We start from the raw sequence: 20,839 nt of genomic DNA, 5'->3' as shown, positions 1-20,839 counted from the left end.
AAGGAATTGGCCGGCATCCAAAAGTCGGTCATCCTTAGCACCTGCGCGATTGTCCGACAATTTCTCGGTCAGAACTGAAACAGCACGAGCATGCAGATACGTGCATTCCGCAGAGCCTAGTCCCCCTTTGGCATTCAGAAGCCCGGGGGTAGGTGAAAATTCTGGCTAGGTTCGCCTAGTTAAGAAGTGAGATAAGTCTGCCAAATAATAAAAGCACGTCTCTGCACCTTAGTGATGGGGAAAATGTGTTGCAGTCTAGAACGCTGCAGATAAAAAGGGGGATATTCCAAGGCGACTCTTTCAGCCCGCTTTGGTTTTGTCTGGCACTGAACCCCCTCAGTAGGACGCTCAATAGAAACGGTCATGGCTATAAAATAAGGTATGGCGACGGCGCCCACGAAGAAGTGACCCATACCTTTTACATGGACGATCTCAAGGTCTACGCTGATTCACGTCAGCGTCTAGGTGTAGCTATCCGGGTTGTCGAAGAAATAAGCAGGGACATCTGTATGGAGTTCGGCCTCGACAAGTGTCGCTGTGTCCACCTGCTGAAAGGACAACTTACCGAATCCGGAGGCTACGAGGTCTATGACGGCGAGTTTATAAGAGACATGGTTCGTGGCGAATCCTATAAATATCTTGGATTCCGACAGCTCACCGGGATTCGCCACTCCGACATCAAGACGGAGCTGCGAGACAAGTTCTTGAGCCGAGTGAACTGTGTCCTGAGGACTTTCCTCAACGCGGGGAACAAGGTACGCGCGATCAACACATTCGCGGTTTCCCTGCTGACCTTCAGTTTTGGTGTAGTCAAATGGAGCAAAACTGACCTAGAGGACCTTGAGAGGAGGATGAGGAAAGCATTCAAAGAGGCCGGAATGCACCATCCTCAATCGGCACTGGAGAGAGTTTCACTACCACGCAAAGAAGGGGACTTGGAATCGTCGACATTTCTGCACTGTGTGTTACCCAGGTACGACAACTGCGCGAGTACTTCGCAGAACGCGCCAACCAAAACGCGCTATACCGGGCTGTCTGCGCCGCCGACAGAGGATACAGCGCTCTGCACTTGGCGCAAGCGGAGTACCAACTCAACTGCAATCTGCAGACAGTGGAGGAGAAGATTGCAGCTTGGAAGCAGAAGGCAGTGCATGGTGCCCACCCCCATCAACTGGACCGGCCACACGTCGACAAGGCCGCATCTAATCTGTGGCTAACGCGTGGTGAACTCTCTTCAGTAGTAGAAGCCGACATGATAGCCATCCAGGACAGGATAATGCCGACGAGAAACTGCAGGCGGTATGTCTGGCATCAAGACGTTGATGACATTTGCCGGATGTGCCATCAACCAGGTGAAAACATAGAGCACATTATGGGAGGCTGTCCCGTTTTGGCCAACGCAGCCTACACCGAGCGCCACAACAACGTGGCCCGTATTGTTCATCGACAACTGGCGCTCCAATGTGCTCTGCTGGAAGACAACGTACCAAACTACCGGTACCTGCCTGCACCTGTCCTGGAAAATGACCGTTTCAAGCTGTACTGGGATCGCACTGTTCTGACCGACCTCTCGATCCACCACAACCGCCCAGATATAATGGTTTACGACAAGAGCGACCGCAAAGTCACCATCATCGATGTCGCTATTCCACTGAACCAGAATCTGGAGGAGACCCACGGTCGCAAAATCTGCAAGTACCGACCATTGGCCGTGGAGCTCAAGGAACTGTGGTGGCTAAGGGAGGTCCCAAGAATTGTTCCAGTCGTTCTCTCTGGAACTGGAATTATCCCGAAGACACTTCTGGAAGCGCTAAAGGTGTTGAACATCGAAAAGGAATTGGCCGGCATCCAAAAGTCGGTCATCCTTAGCACCTGCGCGATTGTCCGACAATTCCTCGGTTAGGACTAAAACAGCACGAGCATGCAGATACGTGCATTCCGCAGAGCCTAGTCCCCCTTTTGGCATTCAGAAGCCCGGGGGCAGGTGAAAATTCTGGCTAGGTTCGCCTAGTTAAGAAGTGAGATAAGTCTGCTAAAAAACGAATAAGTGCGCTGAAGACAGCAAATCGATTTGATGCAAGGTCGCACTTTTATTCACATTTTCGCACTTTTGAAAAAGTGTGAAACAGTCCAACTTGGTGCAAAATGTGCAATAATAAAGAAATAAAATAAAACATACTTAAGCAAATGATACAAAACAACCATTTGGAGAAGGAGATTTTCGTACGAATTTTTATTGTATGGGGTTCCGAGCTTGGCGATGATGACTGGAGGCAGGACGAGAAAATACTGAAGCCTTCATCGTGAACTTCTTCAACACCAAATATTAAAAGATGTTCAGCTATGAATACTCTTTCGCCTTCGACGACTAAACGGCTTCCACCCGAAGCGGAATCGAACATATCCGCAAACTCCACAGCCAAATAACAGGTTTCATTTTCTCCGACTGATGGCTCCTGATAATGTATGAAACAAGGTCACAGAAAAACACTTATAAGTTAAATTTAGCTTAAGCTACGGCAAAGTTTTTTTCACTGCATAAGGAAAACTCATTTTCCAACCGTTTGGAAGATAAATTTTGCACACAATTATTAATTTTTATTAAAATTTAGTATCCTGAAAGTTTGTTTACTTTTTCACAAGTAAAGACAGTGTCCTTTGGATGCGGTAAGAAAACGTTTTCCCCTGCAGTAAATTTATGTGATTTAACTAAATAAGCATCCTAGAGGATAGTTCTTTCGATACATACTCACCATTACGAAAATTTTTGCAAAAAACGTTAAAAACGGTGCGTTTAAAAATCACATTCTTTTTGCAAATCTTTGTTGACATTCGCTTCACGCTCACAAGCTGTCAAATTCAGCTTCGTAGTCGCGAATTCCGTAATACAAAAGGTGGTTGTACACTGTTTGCCCGGAGGTCAAATATTTGTTATTTTTTGACAGATAAGTTTTGTTTTGATATTTGTACAAACACCATTTTGTTTGCCACTCTTCAATTTTCAACAGTAGTAAACAATATCAAACACCGAACATGGAAAAAAATCAACTGAAATATTCAAGGTAACCTAACCATGTACTGACAGGTTCGAAGAACAGTCTGAAAAAAATATTTTAGGCATCCAATAATTGAATATTTGCTTGTCGTGTTTTGTGTAGAATATATTTGATCAATACACGTTGACCAAATTTTATCTGTCAAAAAGAGTCAAATATTTGGCTTCGGTCAAACAGTGTATGAGCACCCAAAGCTCAATGCCTTCAACGCGGATTCCATCGACAACATTTCATTTTACCGCACGATCAATCGACGAAAGAGAGGTAAAACAACCAACACCCCTGCTTTACTCGATTATTTGCTGCAGTTTGAATTTCAAATTTCGGCCCTTCTTGTTGTGCAAGGTTATGTTTGTCGCTTCCATCGCTCTGTGCTGTTTACAAATATAACGCCGCTTGCATAATGGATGGTTGTAAAATGGGTTTGTTTTAATTTGTGGGCGACAATTGTTTTAGTGCGTGTGTGCTTTTTGTCTGCAGGATCGGGTACTTTCCGGGGGAATTGAAGAGCGTACGTTTGGTGCAAAGTTTGATTGAATTGTAGCGAGTGAAAGTGACGTTGAAATATGAAGCTTGTAACGGACGCCAGCTGTGATTCGCTGGAACCGGTGCGAATAGCAATACGGGAGCGCCCAGCTGGGGGCAAATGTGCCGAGAGTATCATCACGCACCACAGTGCAAACGATCAGATATTGATCGTGGACGAACGGCCGTTTGCGTTCGATTACGTTTTTAGGCCAGGCTCGACCCAAGCGTCGGTTTACGATGCACTGATTCGGCCGCTGGTCGTGAAAATGATCAATGGGTTTTACTGCACGGCACTGGCCTATGGTCAAACGGGAACGGGAAAAACATTCACTATGGGCCTCCAGTGGGATCACAGTGGGCCCCATGATATTAACCGCGGGATGATTACCCGAGCGTTGGATCAAACGTTTGACTTGCTGGAAGAATCACGCAACAAAGAGGATTATGAGATTCAGGTTTCCTTTATAGAAATTTACAATGAAAAGATCTACGACTTGCTGTCGGAGAATTCGACTGAACCGGTGAATACCCGCGGTTGCAAGTTCAACGGGGGAACGAAGAGACTGGTCACTCGTGCCGGTCAGGCTCAGGATATATTGATCGAGGGCAACAAGAATCGGCACGTGCGGCCAACGAAGATGAATACGCTGAGCTCACGATCTCATGCGATCTTTAGCATTCATGCTTCCGTCGTTCATGACGACGTAAAGATCGTCTCAGCGCTTCATTTGGTGGATTTGGCCGGATCGGAAGGTGTCCGGAGAACCGGTCACCAAGGTGTTGCCATGACGGAGGGTGTCCACATCAACCAGGGACTGCTGAGCATCGGGAAAGTGCTGCAGGCTCTCTCGATCGGTAGCAAAGTTATTCCGTACCGGGATAGTGTTCTCAGTGCCGTTCTCCAGGATTCGCTGAATTCCAACTCCTACCTAACGCTGCTAGCGTGCGTCAGTCCAGCGCAGGAAGATCTCAGCGAGACCCTTTCGACAATCCGATTTGCCCAGGGGGCGAAGACGCTGAAGAATAATCCGCAAATCAATGCAATTACGGCGGAATTGAAGGTGAGTACTAAAAGATTACTTTATTTGATCACTTAAACCTCTGTTAATAACTTGTAAAACATCGTAGAACAAAACTTATAGTTTGGTTTATTGTCTTCAACTATTGGTAACAATGAGTAACAATGTAACAATGTTTGTTTGGAATACAATTATATAAAAAAAATGTAAATACTGCCAACACATATTGTCTTGCCGAACCTCAAATATACCCTAATCGAACCATATCCCGGCAGCAACCGCTCATCTTCTCCCGATAGATTCCTTCTGTTTCCTCCGATCGGAAATTGTTTATGTTTTCGGTGACATCGGCGCCACTTTCAAGCTTTTCGGACATCTCCTCCAAATCCGGAACATCTTCGCTCTTGGTGTTGATCACCGGAAGCAACATCACAGCCATCATTAGCCCAAAGCGGCCAAATCGTTGCAGTTGCTCATCGAGGGCCTTTCTGGGGAAAAGCTTTTCCGGATCGGATCCCAGCCGACGGAGGAAATCGGCAAGGCTTTCGTAATACAAATCCAGCAAGTGTTCGTAGTGCAATTCTCGGAACTCTTTCGTTGAAGCGGTGAAAATGAAATACATCAGATCGAGAACCGGAGAGGCGTAGCGACAAATCTGCCAATCCAGCAGCCGAATGTCCACTGGAATGCCGTTCTGAAACGAATTGTCTTTGTTAAATGCGTTGGAAATTTAAGTTAAACTGAGCTTACCTCGCTCTTGAACAGCATATTGTTATTCCAACAATCGCCGTGACAGATAACAGCATAAGGTTCGGCATTCTCACCCTTGGTTAGATCGATTATCATATCCATAAATTTTCCTTCTAATGCCGCCTTTGTTTTACTGTACACCTCTGGCTCCTCCTGCTCATCCAACGTTCCAAGCGTCCTTTCAATCAACATGGTAAACCATGTATCTAGCGATCCGTCATCTTCACGAGTGGCAAACAGCTCCATCATTCCCTGGTACGGTGCAATTAGCTCCGGCTGCTGATCTTTCAATGCGAAAGAAATCGCATGGAATCGCCCCAGCGTCTTCACCAATAACCGGTGGTGCTCTATTCCCTGCAACTGGTGTCGATCGAACATATCGAAGCCAGCTTCCTTCAGGTCCGTCATGAAAATAGCTTCCTCGCGCTCCACCAAGCTGGTCCGGAGGCATCTGGGAATCTGATTGAATCCTCCGTTCGTTCCGTCGTCCAGCTCAATGCCCTTTTCTAGCTGAAACTTTACCATCATCGGGTAGATTTCGGTGTAGAAACAAATCTCCCGCTCGAAACTGGGTCGAGCGAAAAACTGATTCCGTCGGGCTTCGCTCTGAGGCGGAAGTTTCACAATGATGTTCTTATGTTTTCCAGTCTGGCGACATTCGACCCGGGCTCGGAACACTATCCCGATGTAGTTATCCCCTTTGGCGGAACCGGCGCTCAGCGTGATCGACACGTCATCGGAGTTAAGTTCGCTGCGTGCCAGCTCCTCAAGATGGTGCTGGGAGGAGACCACCGGTAGCTCCGCCGGACCATTTACACCATCTAGGCACATGACCTGCAATGGAATGGGAGGAAGTTTCCGTTAGATTGGATTTATGTAGCATTCCAATTAGTCTAGGAATAGGAGCTTGAAATGTTTAGTTATAATACTCTGGATTTTTTATCCTGAGCTTGAAACTAGTTGCGCAACGGTTCTGTTTCAGTCTTCGCAAATTTCGAGAATGGTTCCTAACACTTTAGCACTAGAACCTATTATCCTTCGTGCAGTTGACTTTCTCTTTCAAAGGTCACATGGTGATAAATCTAATGAATACGGTGAATTTTTGATTGTACTCAAAGCGCTTCTTTTCAAAATGGTCTTTAGTCTCATCTTCCTGTTTTCCGACATTTTCTTCTCTTCTCCCGTTTTTTTCTCCTTTCTTCCTTTTTCAATATTTCATTTCTTCCATTTTCTTCGTTTTTTATTCATTCATTTTTTTCACTTCTTACTCATTTTTTTCGCTTTTTTATTTCTATTTTTCGTTTCTCTCATTCCTTTCTTTCTTTTCTTTCTTCATTTTTTCTTCTCTCTGTCTCTCTCTTCTTTCATCGTTTTTCTCTCTGTTCCTTCTTTCTTCGTTTTTCTTTTCTCTTTTTGATTCGTTTTTGTCTTTTCGCTTCTTTTTCCATTCGTCTCTTATCTTACTTTCTCTTCCTGTTTGTCGCTCATTTGTGTCTTTCTCTTGCTTTTTTTTTCAATTTCTCTCATAGTTGTACATAGTTGTTTCCCTATCTCCGTTTTTCTCTCTCTCCCTCTATCTCTCCGTTGTCTCTTAAGCTCTTTTCACCTATTTCTGTAATATCTCTTCTAATATCGTATCTCTTTATTTCTCCTTTCTTGTTTTTTTTACTCCCTTTAATTTTTCCCTTTTTGTTTTAATTTTTCCATTTCTACTTTTTTTTTCTCTATTCTTTCCTGATTTTACTCTTCATTTCTCTCTTATCCCCTTATCTTTATCTTTCTCTCGTTTTTTTTTATTTCTTCTCTTAATCCATTGTTTTTTTCTTTTTTTCTCTATTTTATCGTTTATCGTATCGAAGTAAGGTTGTAGAGAGAAAAAAAACATGTAAAGAAAAAATACTGTTTTTTTTGTTTGTATAAAAACTCCTTCGTAGTTGTTTCTCTTAGTTTCTATTTTTCAGTCTTCGTTTTGTTTTTTCATCTTTTTCCTTTTCTCTTCGTTGTTTTTTTTTCCTTTTTTTTTCAATCCCACTTTTCTCCATTCTTTTTCCGAATTTCTTTTTTCCCCTCTCTTACTATCTTTATGTCTGCAATTCGCACTTCTCTGTGCTCTTCTATGTTCACTCTTTACTCCTAGATAATCGACAGAGCCCCTGCCCTCTCCTTTTCTTTTTTTCATTTTTCTCTTTCTCTCTTTCACTCTCTTTTTTCCTTTCACTGTTTCTCTCTTCCTGTCTTTCACTGTTTTCCTCGTTTTCTCTTCCATTCTCTTTCTCTTTCTCTCTCTCCTTTTCTCTTTTTCTCCCTTTCTCTCTTTCTCTTTCTCTTCGTTTGTTTCCCTCTTTTTCTTCCTTTCTCTCTCTATTCCTCTTTTCTCTCTTTTTCTCTTTCTCTCTCTTTTTCTCTTATCTCTCTCTTTCTCTTTTTCTCTCTCTTTCTCTTTTCTCTCTCTTTCTCTTTTTCTCTCTCTCCATCTTCTACTATTTTCTTCTCTCTTCCCCTTGTTCTCTCTCTCTCTCTCTCTCTTACTCTTTCCCTCTCTCTTCCCCTTGATCTCTCTTTCTCCCTTATTCTTTCCCTCTCTTCCCCTTTTTTTATCCCAACAGTTAGTTTTGTTAGGCTCATTTAGCAATTCAGCTGTAACAGAGCCGAATTCATTTGTGTACTTTTTTTATCCTAAGATAACTTTTGTTGTACATTACACTGTTACCATTTTGAGGCGTAAGAGTATCGTTATCTATCGATAAACATTTGTTTTATTTATAACACAGTAGCCGTTTAGGCGTAAAAGAATTCCTATTCTATCGATGCACAATCAGCCTTTTTCGGCGTAAGAGTATTGCTATTGTTAGTATGTTCACAGCGGGACTGTTGATATGAGGCTTCCTTCCCCTTGTTCTCTCTCTCTTACACTTTCCCTCTCTCTTCCCCTTGTTCTCTCTCTCTCTCTTCTTTTTTTTTCTCTCTCTCTCTCCCCTTTTCTCTTTCTCTCTCCCCTTTTCTCTCTCTCTCCCCTTTTCTCTCTCTCTCTCCCTCTCTCTCTCCCCTTTTCTCTTTCTCTCTCTCTCTCCCCTTTTCTCTTTCTCTCTCTCTCTCCCCTTTTCTCTTTCTCTCTCTCTCTCCCCTTTTCTCTTTCTCTCTCTCTCTCCCCTTTTCTCTTTCTCTCTCTCTCTCCCCTTTTCTCTTTCTCTCTCTCTTCTTTTTTTTTCTCTCTCTCTCCCCTTTTCTCTCTCTCTCCCTCTCTCTCTCCCCTTTTCTCTTTCTCTCTCTCCCCTTTTCTCTTTCTCTCTCTCCCCTTTTCTTTTTCTCTCTCTCTCCCCTTTTCTCTTTCTCTCTCTCTCCCCTTTTCTCTTTCTCTCTCTCCCCTTTTCTCTTTCTCTCTCTCTTTTCTCTTTCTCTCTCTCTCTTCTTTTCTCTTTCTCTCTCTCTCTTCTTTTCTCTTTCTCTCTCTCTCTTCTTTTCTCTTTCTCTCTCTCTCTTCTTTTCTCTTTCTCTCTCTCTCTCTCTCTCTCTTCTTTTCTCTTTCTCTCTCTCTCTCCTTTTCTCTTTCTCTCTCTCTCTCTCTCTCCTTTTCTCTTTCTCTCTCTCTCTCTCTTCTTTTCTGTTTCTCTCTCTCTCTCTTCTTTTTTCTCTCTCTCTCTCTCTCCTTTTCTCTCTCTCTCTCTCCTTTTCTCTTCCTCTCTCTCTCTCTTCTCCTGTAATTTTTTTTTGTTTGTTTCTTCTCTCTTTCTCTTCTTTTCATCTTGTTTTTTGCTTCTTATTTCCTTTTACCGTCTCATCTTTTTCTATTTCCTCTTCTTTCCTCTCCTATCCATTCCTTTTCGCATTTCCTCATTTTCTTTTTCTCTTCCCTCCTTTTCCACTCTTCTCCAAATTAGAACTGTTCGTTAAATGCTAGCATCTTGTGATGATTTTATTTGATGATGTTTTTCAACGAATCTTTCGATGTGCTTCCTCGATACACGTGATAATTCAAAATGGGAGAAACTTAATCCTAACTCACGAGTATCAGCTGTGCATCAGAACATTGAATCGATGGTCGCCCAAAAGCGACATGTAGACTCACTTATCCCTGCCGGTCCATAACAGTAGAACGCCGAACATCTGTGGAATAGTATGACAACGTCACCTCGGATAACGAAAATTGCGGATAACGCAATAAAGGACTAAAAACAGGCGACGTATGACCATGTGAGCTATCTATTTAATCAACAATGCACAATGGTCCAGGAGATGTATTTAAGTGGAAATTAGCATTCAGAGCTCGACGGTTATTCTCTAGACAAAAACTGTCTTCGACAAAGTTCTTACATTCAATAGAGCGCTCATTTTTTTTAATGGGCAGTGAGTACGATGCCAACAATCAAACCGTGTGGGATACCATCGCAAGAAGCCACAAGTTTTGCAGTGCAGAATTGGCTCTTGAAGCAGAATTCGACAGCCAAAAAACGTGCAATATTCCTGTACGAACATGTCCTCATAATATCCTAATAATCAAAACTGTGTAAAAAACGATGCATTCTGTTAAGAATAACTTTGATTTTTTGTTCACACCGGAGAAATACAATTTTTAGCAAATGTTCACGAACTTATGCAGCATGTGTTCTATTTGATAAGGGAACAGAACACTGCACAGAATTCCTCTATCGGCAAAACGCCTTGCACAGGAAATTCCAGAATTTAAATATTATGCAATATGACGACTGTCACCATGATTGATGGTACTTCACACTATGACTAAATTAGTCATTCTATTGCGATGCTGTTATTCCACAGTTTAGCGGGACACAATCAATTGAAAGTTCGCACTCATACGCCTCTTCTCTAAATCGAATTGTACTTGTTGATGCGATCTCGTGTGCTTTTGGCTGTTCAGTAAGTATTTCTATACGCGTGCATCCCATTCTTAGCATGAAACACATGCGACTGTTGACTTTGAACGACATCACTTAATTTATGGACATCCACCGTTCCGCCAGATGATAATACAGTCTACCGATAAGTAGAGTTCGTGTCAAAGATTAATATGGATGTATCTTTTTTCCCCGCTCGCCACCTATTGTTAATGGTAATTACCACTTTTGTTCACTGTAATGATCTGCATGACGAGAGCAAATTCACCATATCTCATCAGCCGACGTCATCTGTACACATTTGATCGGTGTTTCCTGATTGTTTTCTATTATTGCGTGTCGCATAAATAGTACCAGCTTGGAATAAACGTTTTTGGAAGTGTGCTGTTTCGAACCGGATTCATCTGAATAAGTAGAAAAAAAACCTTATTGCACACTGAGAACCTTGATAGTTTTTTTAGCGACAGAGTTCAAACCAGCATGATCAACATCAATTCTTGTTATTAACACGATCCTTAACACCTTAACACATCTCAATAGTTCACTTTTTGCCTGCTTAGATCTGCTCACTGTTATTATTGAATACTAATGAATGTAACTAGAAGTTGTTATAAAACACTGTTCAAAAGATATAATCTTACAGCTGAACATTTCACAATGACAAGCAACTTCCAGCAATGTTTACAATTTACAATACTTGAATCAATTCTATTAGATCACTCAAGGCCTCAGAACTTTCAATTATTTTCCACCCCGTTATACAATCTTCTATCAAACAACTAACCTGTTTGTCTCTAGCAATCTTCGACCGCTAAATAAGCACGTTAAGGATTGATAAGACTGTCGAGAGATTCTCTAGTGCTCGCGCACAACCGTGACTTAGATCAACAACACGTCGACCAGCGATGGCTTTTTGCACGCTTTCCACGACGCTAAAGTGGTGTCAAGGGCTCGACGGGAGCTGTGTGATGAATGGATCTCGCGTTGAACGCGGAGAACGCGAAATTGATTGTTGCTGTTTTTATTCTGCGAGAGCGCGCGCGAACCGATCTTTCCGGCTGGACTATCAGTTGACGAATGTTATGAAATTGAGAGTCCGAAAGGGGGGTACTACGATCGATGGGACTTGCTTAGTCACTGGAGATAACTCTTCGCTTCCGAAAGTATACCGCCGCCGCCAAATGATGTAGAGATCGTTTACTATTTCGCGCGCGCGGCGCTTGAAGCTCCGAATTTGAGTTGATAATTATGGCTCGAATTTCATAACATTGCCTTTCGGTACCTCTGCAGGAGTGTATCGAATTTCATTGACTCTATCTTATCCGTTGCTGTCGTATGGCGTCTTCGATCTTATCGATTCTCGACTATGTTGTTATCTGTTTCGAATCTCGTTTTCGGAGGCAGGTAGTAGCATTTCATACGTATGGAAAAATTACAAATAAAGTTATATTTTGAGCAAGTTTTTTTTTATTCCGCTCATAGGGTGCATCATCCCGAGTGCTCCCGTGGCCGAGTATTTAGCGTTACACTTTATCATGCCGAGGATTGGGGGGGAGTGGGGGGGAGGTGAAAGGTGGTTTCCCTTTCTGGCCGGGAGATTTTTCGTCAAAGAAATTTCTTCCGACTTGCATTGTGGTCACGCGTATTCTAGAGCTTGCCACTCCAGAACACATTCAAGGCGTGTTTTTCGGTATAGAAGCCTCAACTAAGTAGGGTAAATCAGAAAAAAACCGACACTGTGGGTAAAACCGACACCCCCTGTTTTTTTTTCAATTAGAAGCATTTTTTTTGAAAATTTTCCGATATCCCCTGTACACACTTGTCATTTCTTACATTTCGTGGTATCTTACATCTGCGGAAGTCGCTTTGATGCTAACACAAACAACAAAACAGAACCGACCAGCAAACATGAGACAGTGGGAAAATTGTGGAAAATTCGATACTTTTTTGAGCTTAACTCATCGTAGATCATTGTGCTAAGTAGTTTGTGAGACGGTAGGTGGTGTTGTTGCTTATCAATTCTCGAAAAGATTTTTTTTCGAAATTTCGAGTCCATTCGGTATAACACCGACACGACAGTCAGTCAGAGTAAAACCGACACCTGGTTTGTGTTTCACAGACAGTAATAATGCGTTCTTTTTGTAGATGCCTCGTTTTTATATTCGAAACACAAAACGGCAGAGCTGAATTAACAAAACAACCAAAACCAACGTTGAATCGGGTATGTCGAGCCTGGCGAGCTCATGATATCCCTTCGTTCAACACCCATCGACACATTTCACGTGGATGCTCACCTAAACTGGGATCTTGCAGTTTCCACATAGTATATAGATAACCTCTTAATATTTTGAAATTATTGTAACAAGTTTTCGTTCGTTTCTACAAAGGTGTCAGTGTTACGCCCTTTGGCAATCAAGCTCCTCCATCAACAACATCCGAGATCAACATCGGATTATAATCGATTGACAGATAACACATCTCAAATTTAGAAAACAATAGAGAATGTGTGGATAGAGCGAAGTCTTGAAATTTACTTGAAATTTTAATATTATTGTTGACCCGGCAAACTTCGTCTCGCCCAAAATTTGTTTTTTGTTATTTTGTTATCATTCATGTTTTTTTACTATGAACAAATTCATGGGTCCAATAGCAGAACTGTTCATTGATTGATCTTCTAATCGACCCCATTACGACCCCTTTTACTATAAAATTCCTAGTATTTCTAACAAAACTCATCATTATAATATAAAATTATTTTCAGACACAATTCTCGTTCAAGATTCAACCACTTGCAAATAACATGTTTCTCCGTTACATGGAATAAATGTTTGATACAGAAAATATGATAGAAGGAAGACAGCCCTAAATCGGACAATTCCTTCCTCGAGTTCTGCTCTTATCCACATATTCGGCGATAATTTTTTATTGGTATAGATAGAAGAAGATAAAGGAGTGCGTTTCATCGTGCGTAGAACATATGAGAATTTAATTTTCCGATTTTTCCCTTTTTCTTTCAGAGTTTTCCGAAAATTTTCAATTGTCATGTTTTTGGTTGAAATATGTGTAATATTTTTATGGGACCCCCTCTCCAGAGGAGAGAGGGGTGTCATACCAACATAGAAACATTTCTCATACCCAAAAATCATCACATCCCAAATTGTGCTTGATTAGTTCTCGAGTTTTGCAGAAGTTTGTGTTTGTGTGCCCCCTGTAATTTGTGTTTCATTTGTATGGCAGACCCCCCCCCCTCTTAGAGAGGGGGGTGGATAGTCTAACCACCATAGAAACATTCATTGCACCTTACAACCTTCACATGCCAAATTTGGTTTCATTTGCTTAATGCAGAAATTTGTGTTTCATTTGTATGACAGCCCCCCTAAGAAAGGGGGGAGGAGTATCTAACCACCGTAAAAACATTTATTGCACCCTAAAACCTCCACATGCCAAATTTGGTTTCATTTGCTTGATTAATTCTCGAGAAATGCAGAAATTTGTGTTTAATTTATGGTGTCAAACCACCATAGAAACATTTATTGCACCCTAAAACCTCCACATGCCAAATTTGGTTCCATTTGCTTGATTAGTTCTCGAGTTATGCAGAAATTTGTGTTTCACTTGTATGGGAGCGCCCCCCCCCTTTAGAGAGGAGAAAGGAGTGTCAAACCACCATAGAAACATTTATTGCTCCCTAAACCCTCCACAAGCCAATTCATTTATATGGCAGCCCACCTTAGAGAGGCAGGAGAAGTGTCGATTCTCCAACGTTTCGTGCCCCCTAACATCTGCACATGCCAAATATGGCTCCATTTGCTTGATTAGTTCACGAGTTATGCAGAAATTTGTCTTTCAGTTGTATGGCAGCTTCCCCTTGGAGATGGGGTGGGGTTTCTAACAAATTTCGTTCCATTTGTATGGCAGCCCCCCCTTAGAGAGGGGGGAGGGGTCTGGAAATATCATAAGAACCTTCCCCGACCCCAAAAACCCCTACATAGCAATTTTCATGTCGATCGGTTCAGTAGTTTCCGAGTCCATAAGAATCAGGCAGACAGACAAACAGACAGAAATCCATTTTTTTACATATAGAGTAATATTGGAATTACATAGTGAATTGGATCAAAAGTAATAACGAGTCCAATTAGCTTCGAAGCTGAATCGAATTCAGTGAATCTTGTTTTTACAACCAGGTGAATTTCATAACCTACACCTTTCATTTAGTTAACCTTATACTTAATGTCCTTTAATTGAAGCCACTATAGATATCCAGAATTAGATTGAATTGAATACCAAAAACCAGATAACTTAAACGAGTAAATTACGCACTAAACGTGAGTAAAATATAAATGCAATTGCTAAACAAATTAGGCTAAAACTATATGTACAAACAATTACAGGGAAAATTTAACGTCATAATAAATTCTGTTAAAGTTATGGAAATTGTTCCGATTAATTCGCAATGAACCTGCGTCTATAAATGGAAATCAAATCGCCAAATGTGGACTGTTTAAAAGCTGACTGGAACCAACAGCAAAATAGTTGAGGGTCTGTCCGTTTATACTGCTGAAAAGCACGATATCACTTCTAGGTGAATGGATTCGATTTTTTCATTGGATATTCGTGATGAGTTCAGACCTTGGTTGAATAAAATTATTCCTCTCACGATCGATAAACCTCTACGCTTCATATATTACAAACCTGTTCATATTACCCCCACTGTATGTCCATATAACCCGCATCGAAAAATATATTGTACTTTTCGGTCTGTTAATTGCTTAATTTCAGTAAAAAACATTGAAAAACACTTTTTTGTAAAATATTTGGTCAATTAGGCAGAAAAACAGTATATTGAATTGCAAGAAACTGCATCAACGTTTTGGGAAACATTAGTTTCCAAAGATATAATTGAAGTTCTTCTTAACTTCTTAACAGCTCCTAGAAAATCATCATACTTCGATACGCTTTCCGAAGCGTATTGGCGAAAAAGCACGAATGCATAAGTTGTGTGTCACTGTTCGTCACTTTTATTTCCATTTTTGGAGGAATGTCGGGAGTCAGAATTGAACTCGTGACCTTCAGCGTAAGAGGTATGGATGTTATCACTACGCCAGAACGCGTCCCATTTGGTAGTAGCTCATAATACAAAACTCTTTCACGGCAAACTCGACGTAGGACTACGTCTCTCATTTCTATACCGGGGTGTAAAATCAAAGTTTCGAAAACGAAAGCGTTACGCCGGAGACCGAGATTTTGAACGTTAATAACTCCTAAACAACTGAATGAAATTGTAGGATATACACTTCATTCGAAAGTTAAAATGTCTACGTGCTTTATACTTGTTACTTTTTGATCCAAAAACTTGTTTCAATAACCTTAATATTACTTTCAAAACAGACTATTGCCATACAAATGAAACACAAATTTCTGCATTACAGTTCTTGAGTAATCAAGTAATCAAGTAAATGAAACGAAATTTGGCATGTGGAGGTTTAAGGGTGCAATAAATGTTTCTATTGTGGTTAGATACACCTCCCCCTCTCGTAGGGTAGGCTATCATACAAATGAAAAACAAATTTCTGCATAACTCGAAAATTAATCAAGCAAATGGAGCCAAATTTGACATATGAAGATTTTAGGGGGCACGAAACGTTTCTATGGGGAATAGACACTCCTCCCCCTTCTCTAAGGGGCGAAGAGGGGAGGAGTCTGTCTTCATTCTATCATATTTTCTGCATCAAACATTTACTCCATGTAACGGAGAAACATGTTATTTGCAAGTGGTTGGAAAATCTTGAACGAGAATTGTGTCTCAAAATAATCTGATATTATAATGATGAGTTTTGGTAGAAGTATTAGGATTTTTTTTAGTAAAAGGTAAATTCAACTGAGGTGGATTAGAAGATCAGTCAATGAACAGTTCTGCGATTGGACTCATGAACTTGCGCTTAGTAAGAAAACGTGAATGTTTGAAGGTATTGATAACAAAAAACAAATTTTGGGCTAGACGAAGTTTGCCGGGTCAGCTAGGGCAAAATATTAGCTCATTCGGACTTCATTTACTGGCGTCGCAAACGTTGAAATTTTAGTTTTTTGAAAAACGAAAAATCATCGGAAAAATCACCGGAGTGCCAAAAAACATTTTTTAAGACAAAAAAAATTTCGAGCTAACTGTAAAACTCGACGAGTAATATAATTTTAAGACATTTGGCATCAAAATTTTGTTTGAAAACCTCGATTTTCGGTGATTTTTCGATTTTCAAAAAACTCAAACTTTGACCGCTTTGCGCCACTCTCCCTTAGTCCGATTGAGTTGATATTTTGCATAGGGTGTTTTTTCGAGGCGGTGAACATTTTTTATGGGGTAACTTTTTGGAATTCGAGATGACCATTTTCATTGGCGCCCTAATGTACGTAACCAAGCTGTGAAGGGATGCTCATGAAAGATGGTTTTAGATAACTGTAGTGAATCAGCTAATTCATTGGCCACGTAACGAGTTTTTTTTTGTGACCAGCGTCTCGATTTTGGTCATCATCAGTGGCCGCATGAACTTCCAAACAACTTAATTTTCTTCAATAAATGAACGTTCTTATTTCTAAAAGTCTTATACACCGATTTGGATGCATTTGGATTTTATTTTCTGCAAAAGTATAACGGAACATGTTTTTTTTAAATTTAGCTCTACATAATTCTTAGCGGCTAATATTCCTTCCATTCCATTCCTTCCTAGTCTATTTCTAATCTTTGTTTGATTTAGATTGAACTAATAAAGTCGTTCTATCAATGCTGAGGAATGTGAAATAATAATTAAGCATGGTATACACCCTCGCATAAGTGGAAAAGCTAGTGGTTCACCTGATCTTTTGATCGTTTATACTTTTTTTTTACCAAAGCCTACAGCATCACTACAATCAATTGCAGAGAAATAAAGTTTCAAATTTACTCTGAATTCATCGTATTGGAATGAATCTTTATTCAACACATGAGAAAAGCATATCAGCAGCGGAGGACTTATTGAATTTTCCTAATTTTGATGTTCTTTGATTCGGTTATAGATATATTTATCAAAATTCCATCATTAAAGTGCACTCTACTTTGAATCTGACGAGCAAATAATATATCAAATCTTTTTATATTGACTGCGATTTAAAAAAAATTCTGTTCAGTAATTGTACACTCTGAAACGTATTTCTACATCAATAACTCTGGGGTTATATCTACATACACACTATCCACAATGAAGCAATGTTGTTCCTCAAACTTATCCTCGTTCATAATTTCATAAATTCATAAGACAGTCTGGTTTCATCAATTTTTCCAGCACTGTTTTGAAAAATCACGAGACATTTCAGTGTAGAGATAAAAAAGTTAAGCACAGCTTTGCATCAAGAGAATTTAACTTAATGTACGCTTTATACAAGAGTGAATAGAGCTATTATGACATTTCCAACTAAGAACACTTTGGCATGGAAACTAGTATATTTATCACGCATAATTTTTATTCTGATAAAGTAAAAAGTACAATCAGGCATACTTGAGTGTTTGTCAGGATGTCATGAAACGCGCTAAAAAGTCTGGGAAATCCTGAAAAAGGTTGGCATCTTTGGTTGTGAGTACTAGTTGCCTGCACACAGAGACAGTCAATTCATTTTCATAATGTCTGTAGCGAGAGAAATGTATCTGGTTTTAAATCACAGTCTTGCAGCTGCCAGCGAGCAGACAATAATGTTTCCTAATGCCGATTTGCAGCAGGTAGCAGAAGAAAAAAGTTTGTTCTTTATACGAACTGCTTTGGTGACAAATCCAGAACAAGGCGGCATCGAGGGCATCGAGGGTACGGCCGCTGCAGTTTTATCCTGAAAACAAATCATTATCTTTGAGGCTCCCCTAAGTTCGTAAACAAAGCTCAATGCCGTCAACGTGAATTGAGCTTCGTTTACGAATTTAGGGATGAGTAGAAGATAATAATTGATTTTCAGGCGGAATGAACACTTTTTTGATTCCATATGGCTTTCTAGCAAATGAGAGATCTAACCAATTATTTCGTTCAGTGTGGTGATTAATCGATTAATCGATTATTTGGGCCGATTGATCGTATCGAATAACAAACTGCTGAAAACTATTCGATTAGCCGATGAACGATTAATTTCAAAAATCGGGGATCACTAGCTGTGGCGAGTGGCAAACGGCAAAACAATAAACTCTTTAGATTAAAGATAATTTTGTGATCCTGAAAAGGACCCTTTTTAGCCTGCATGTGAATTCAACGAGCGAACAAATCGTAATGAATGTATTTTTTGCCATCGCTGCCTCTTGACGATCATTCGTTTGTATCGTTGGACTCGCCCCTTTGGATGAGTCTGCCGATTTGTCTCTATCCTGTGAGCGTGTACCGCTAAAGTACAAAACGCGCGGATTTACTGTTGGTTTTTCAGAACGCTTATAGCTCTTTAATTTCTCGACAGATCGTAGAGTTCGTCTCCAAAACCTCAGTTCTTTTTCATTTTTATTTACTTTGCGGAGACTACAAATCTTACAATTCATTCGTCTCCGAAACCACAGTTTAAGGTACGGTAATGTGCTCAATAGTGAAATATATGATAGTGAATGAGCTGATGACCACCTATGCATTCCCTATCACAACCATCATTTTGATTGTACGATATGTGCATACGCCGAAAGATGCCTGGCGTTGAACATTTAATAAGTACAAAGCCTTCAGAAAAAAATCAAGAATCAAGTATGTAAAAAAAAAACGCAAAAACACAACACCAAAGGTTCTTTTCAGAACCCCCAACATGTTCATAAAGAGTAAACAGTAAACTAATTCATTTTTCAGGTAGATAGGTAGGTATTCACGTAGGAGAAGAAAATAACACAATGTATTTAAAATATATATTTAGCAAAAGATGTCCCCTTTGTATAGTCCTACGTCACTCCGGTTATGTCCCCGACATTACCCACTGGTCTTTTTTTTCCTTTATGTGTTTGCCCAAGCATTGGCGCTGATTTCGAAGATTACGTTCGCAGATGTGCCCATTGCGCTGCTGTTGCCAAGCAACCGGTGAGGCTATTTTTTCGTGGTCCATTCTGCAAACGCCATGGTCTCGAATATCACGACAAGCTTCGAAAATTACAACTGATAAGGTACGCCAATTGAACCATCACAAGATAGATCACAAGATAAATTTTAAAAGTGAGATGTTAGCAAGCCATGCTTTTTTCTACACCGGAATCGTAATTATAGTAATCGGATATAGATCACCAGGTTTATCGCTACTAACAAGATCACACTTTTCTTTGTTCTTGCTAAATTCAACAGAGTTAGGACGAGGTGACATTGGAGTACGCACAAAAATTTGATTGTACGATAACTGACGAAGAGAAACAAACAATTTTGTTCTATAGAAGCTGACGAATTCGAACGAAGCAAGGGGGAAGCAATGTAACCACACCAATACAATTCAATGTGGTTGTTTATTTTCACTATTGCATACAATTTGTACGACCACATTTCCGCATCTGATGTCACCGCCGCCTTAGGATCAACATATTCCGAAAGTCTGACACACAGAAGCGAATCCTTAAAAGCAGGCGCCTTCTTGAGCTCCACCCATGACCATATTTGTTAATGCACAACTTTTTTCTGCACAATTCTGAATCACACGCGCCGCTATAATTCTTCTTTACATCCATCAACGATGTCGTCTGAAATTAACAATTATCACCCCCAAAATTGAATGTCATCTTCCTACCATTGTACGAAACTCTACTGTTTTTGTCTAAATTCGCATAATCATCGTGATTCCTCAGCATGCTTGGATGGCCCATATAATAGCCGGAAATCACTAGCTACACGAAATACCGATAAGAACATAAACTTCAGAAATGGTACTCTTTTTTTGTTTTTATCAAGCAAATTTAAAAAAGAGCAATATTTTTAGATGATCTTATCAGAGGAGTCATGTTCAGATTAGGCACTTGTGTCCCACCACCACAACGTGTACCCGAATTCTTTATCAGTATATTTATCAGCATACGAAAACTGTACGGTAAATACCTGGCCCAGGCCCAGGTAGAGAAATCACATCAAATCGCCCAAGGCATCGTTGAGAATCATTCCTTGCAGGTTCCTTTTGATCCAAGTTTCACTACATTTCGTTAACTAGTATCCATGTTATGATCCTATGCAATGTTTAAAAAACGTTAGGATTATTATTTACCTCATCGTAGCTGCTCATCGTCTGTTTTTAGGTTTATCAATTTTTTTGCATTTACCCGGAAACAACACGACGAAGAAGGCGACAATTATCGGATGCGTCTTCAATCTCGCTAGACTAGAATGAAACTTATGGCCGGGATTTGCGGCTTTTATTTATAGATTTCCAATGACATCGGCATCTGCTGCCGCCAAAGCTATCGATATTACATTCAATTGTAAACTAATTGGAGACACATTTGCAAATCCAGAGTCTGGTGATCGCACACATGCCAGAATTCTACTTTTGGCCCTTATCTTAATTTAGAATAATATACAAAGGAAAGTTCGCTCAGTTGAATTTCGGTATTTGTATGTTTTTTGGTTTTGAATTATTATAAATTAGTTAATTATTCTCTTTGTGTCTTATATCAATTCCTATA

General features: G+C 40.3%; 2 protein-coding genes across 5 annotated transcripts in view; one reads left to right on the top strand and one right to left on the bottom strand.

Moving 5' to 3' along the window:
• Positions 1-3,372: 3,372 nt before the first annotated feature.
• The window catches only part of LOC129761877 (kinesin-like protein Nod), a 39,981-nt gene continuing 22,514 nt past the window's right edge, over positions 3,373-20,839 (top strand). For all 3 annotated transcript variants that reach the window (XR_008740490.1, XM_055759703.1, XM_055759702.1), the window contains exon 1: positions 3,373-4,645. Coding sequence is in view for 2 of the 3 variants with exons in the window: in XM_055759703.1 (XP_055615678.1) it covers positions 3,623-4,645 (1,023 nt within the window). In the remaining variant the exon portion in view is untranslated. The remainder of the gene's footprint in view (positions 4,646-20,839) is intronic.
• LOC129761880 (uncharacterized) lies at positions 4,710-20,551 on the bottom strand. Of its 2 annotated transcripts, none has more exons than XM_055759709.1 (3): positions 20,422-20,551; positions 5,354-6,187; positions 4,710-5,297 (listed from the first exon to the last, which is right to left on the bottom strand). In XM_055759709.1, the coding sequence occupies exons 1-3, from the start codon at positions 20,437-20,439 to the stop codon at positions 4,845-4,847; spliced, it is 1,305 nt and encodes a 434-aa protein (XP_055615684.1). In that variant the 5' UTR covers positions 20,440-20,551; the 3' UTR covers positions 4,710-4,844. The 2 variants fall into 2 exon arrangements, with proteins under 2 accessions (XP_055615684.1, XP_055615685.1); XM_055759710.1 differs by lacking the exon at positions 20,422-20,551 and adding an exon at positions 10,991-11,460.

The sequence above is a fragment of the Toxorhynchites rutilus genome, chromosome 1 (assembly GCF_029784135.1).
Source record: "Toxorhynchites rutilus septentrionalis strain SRP chromosome 1, ASM2978413v1, whole genome shotgun sequence".
Classification (NCBI taxonomy): domain Eukaryota; kingdom Metazoa; phylum Arthropoda; class Insecta; order Diptera; family Culicidae; genus Toxorhynchites; species Toxorhynchites rutilus.
This window is presented reverse-complemented; position numbering and strand designations above follow the sequence as displayed.

Excerpts from the sequence above, each read along its gene's own strand:
- LOC129761880 (XM_055759709.1), bottom strand. Across the intron at positions 5,298-5,353 it reads ATATGCTGTTCAAGAGCGAG|AACGGCATTCCAGTGGACAT; the intron begins GTAAGCTCAGTT and ends AATTCGTTTCAG.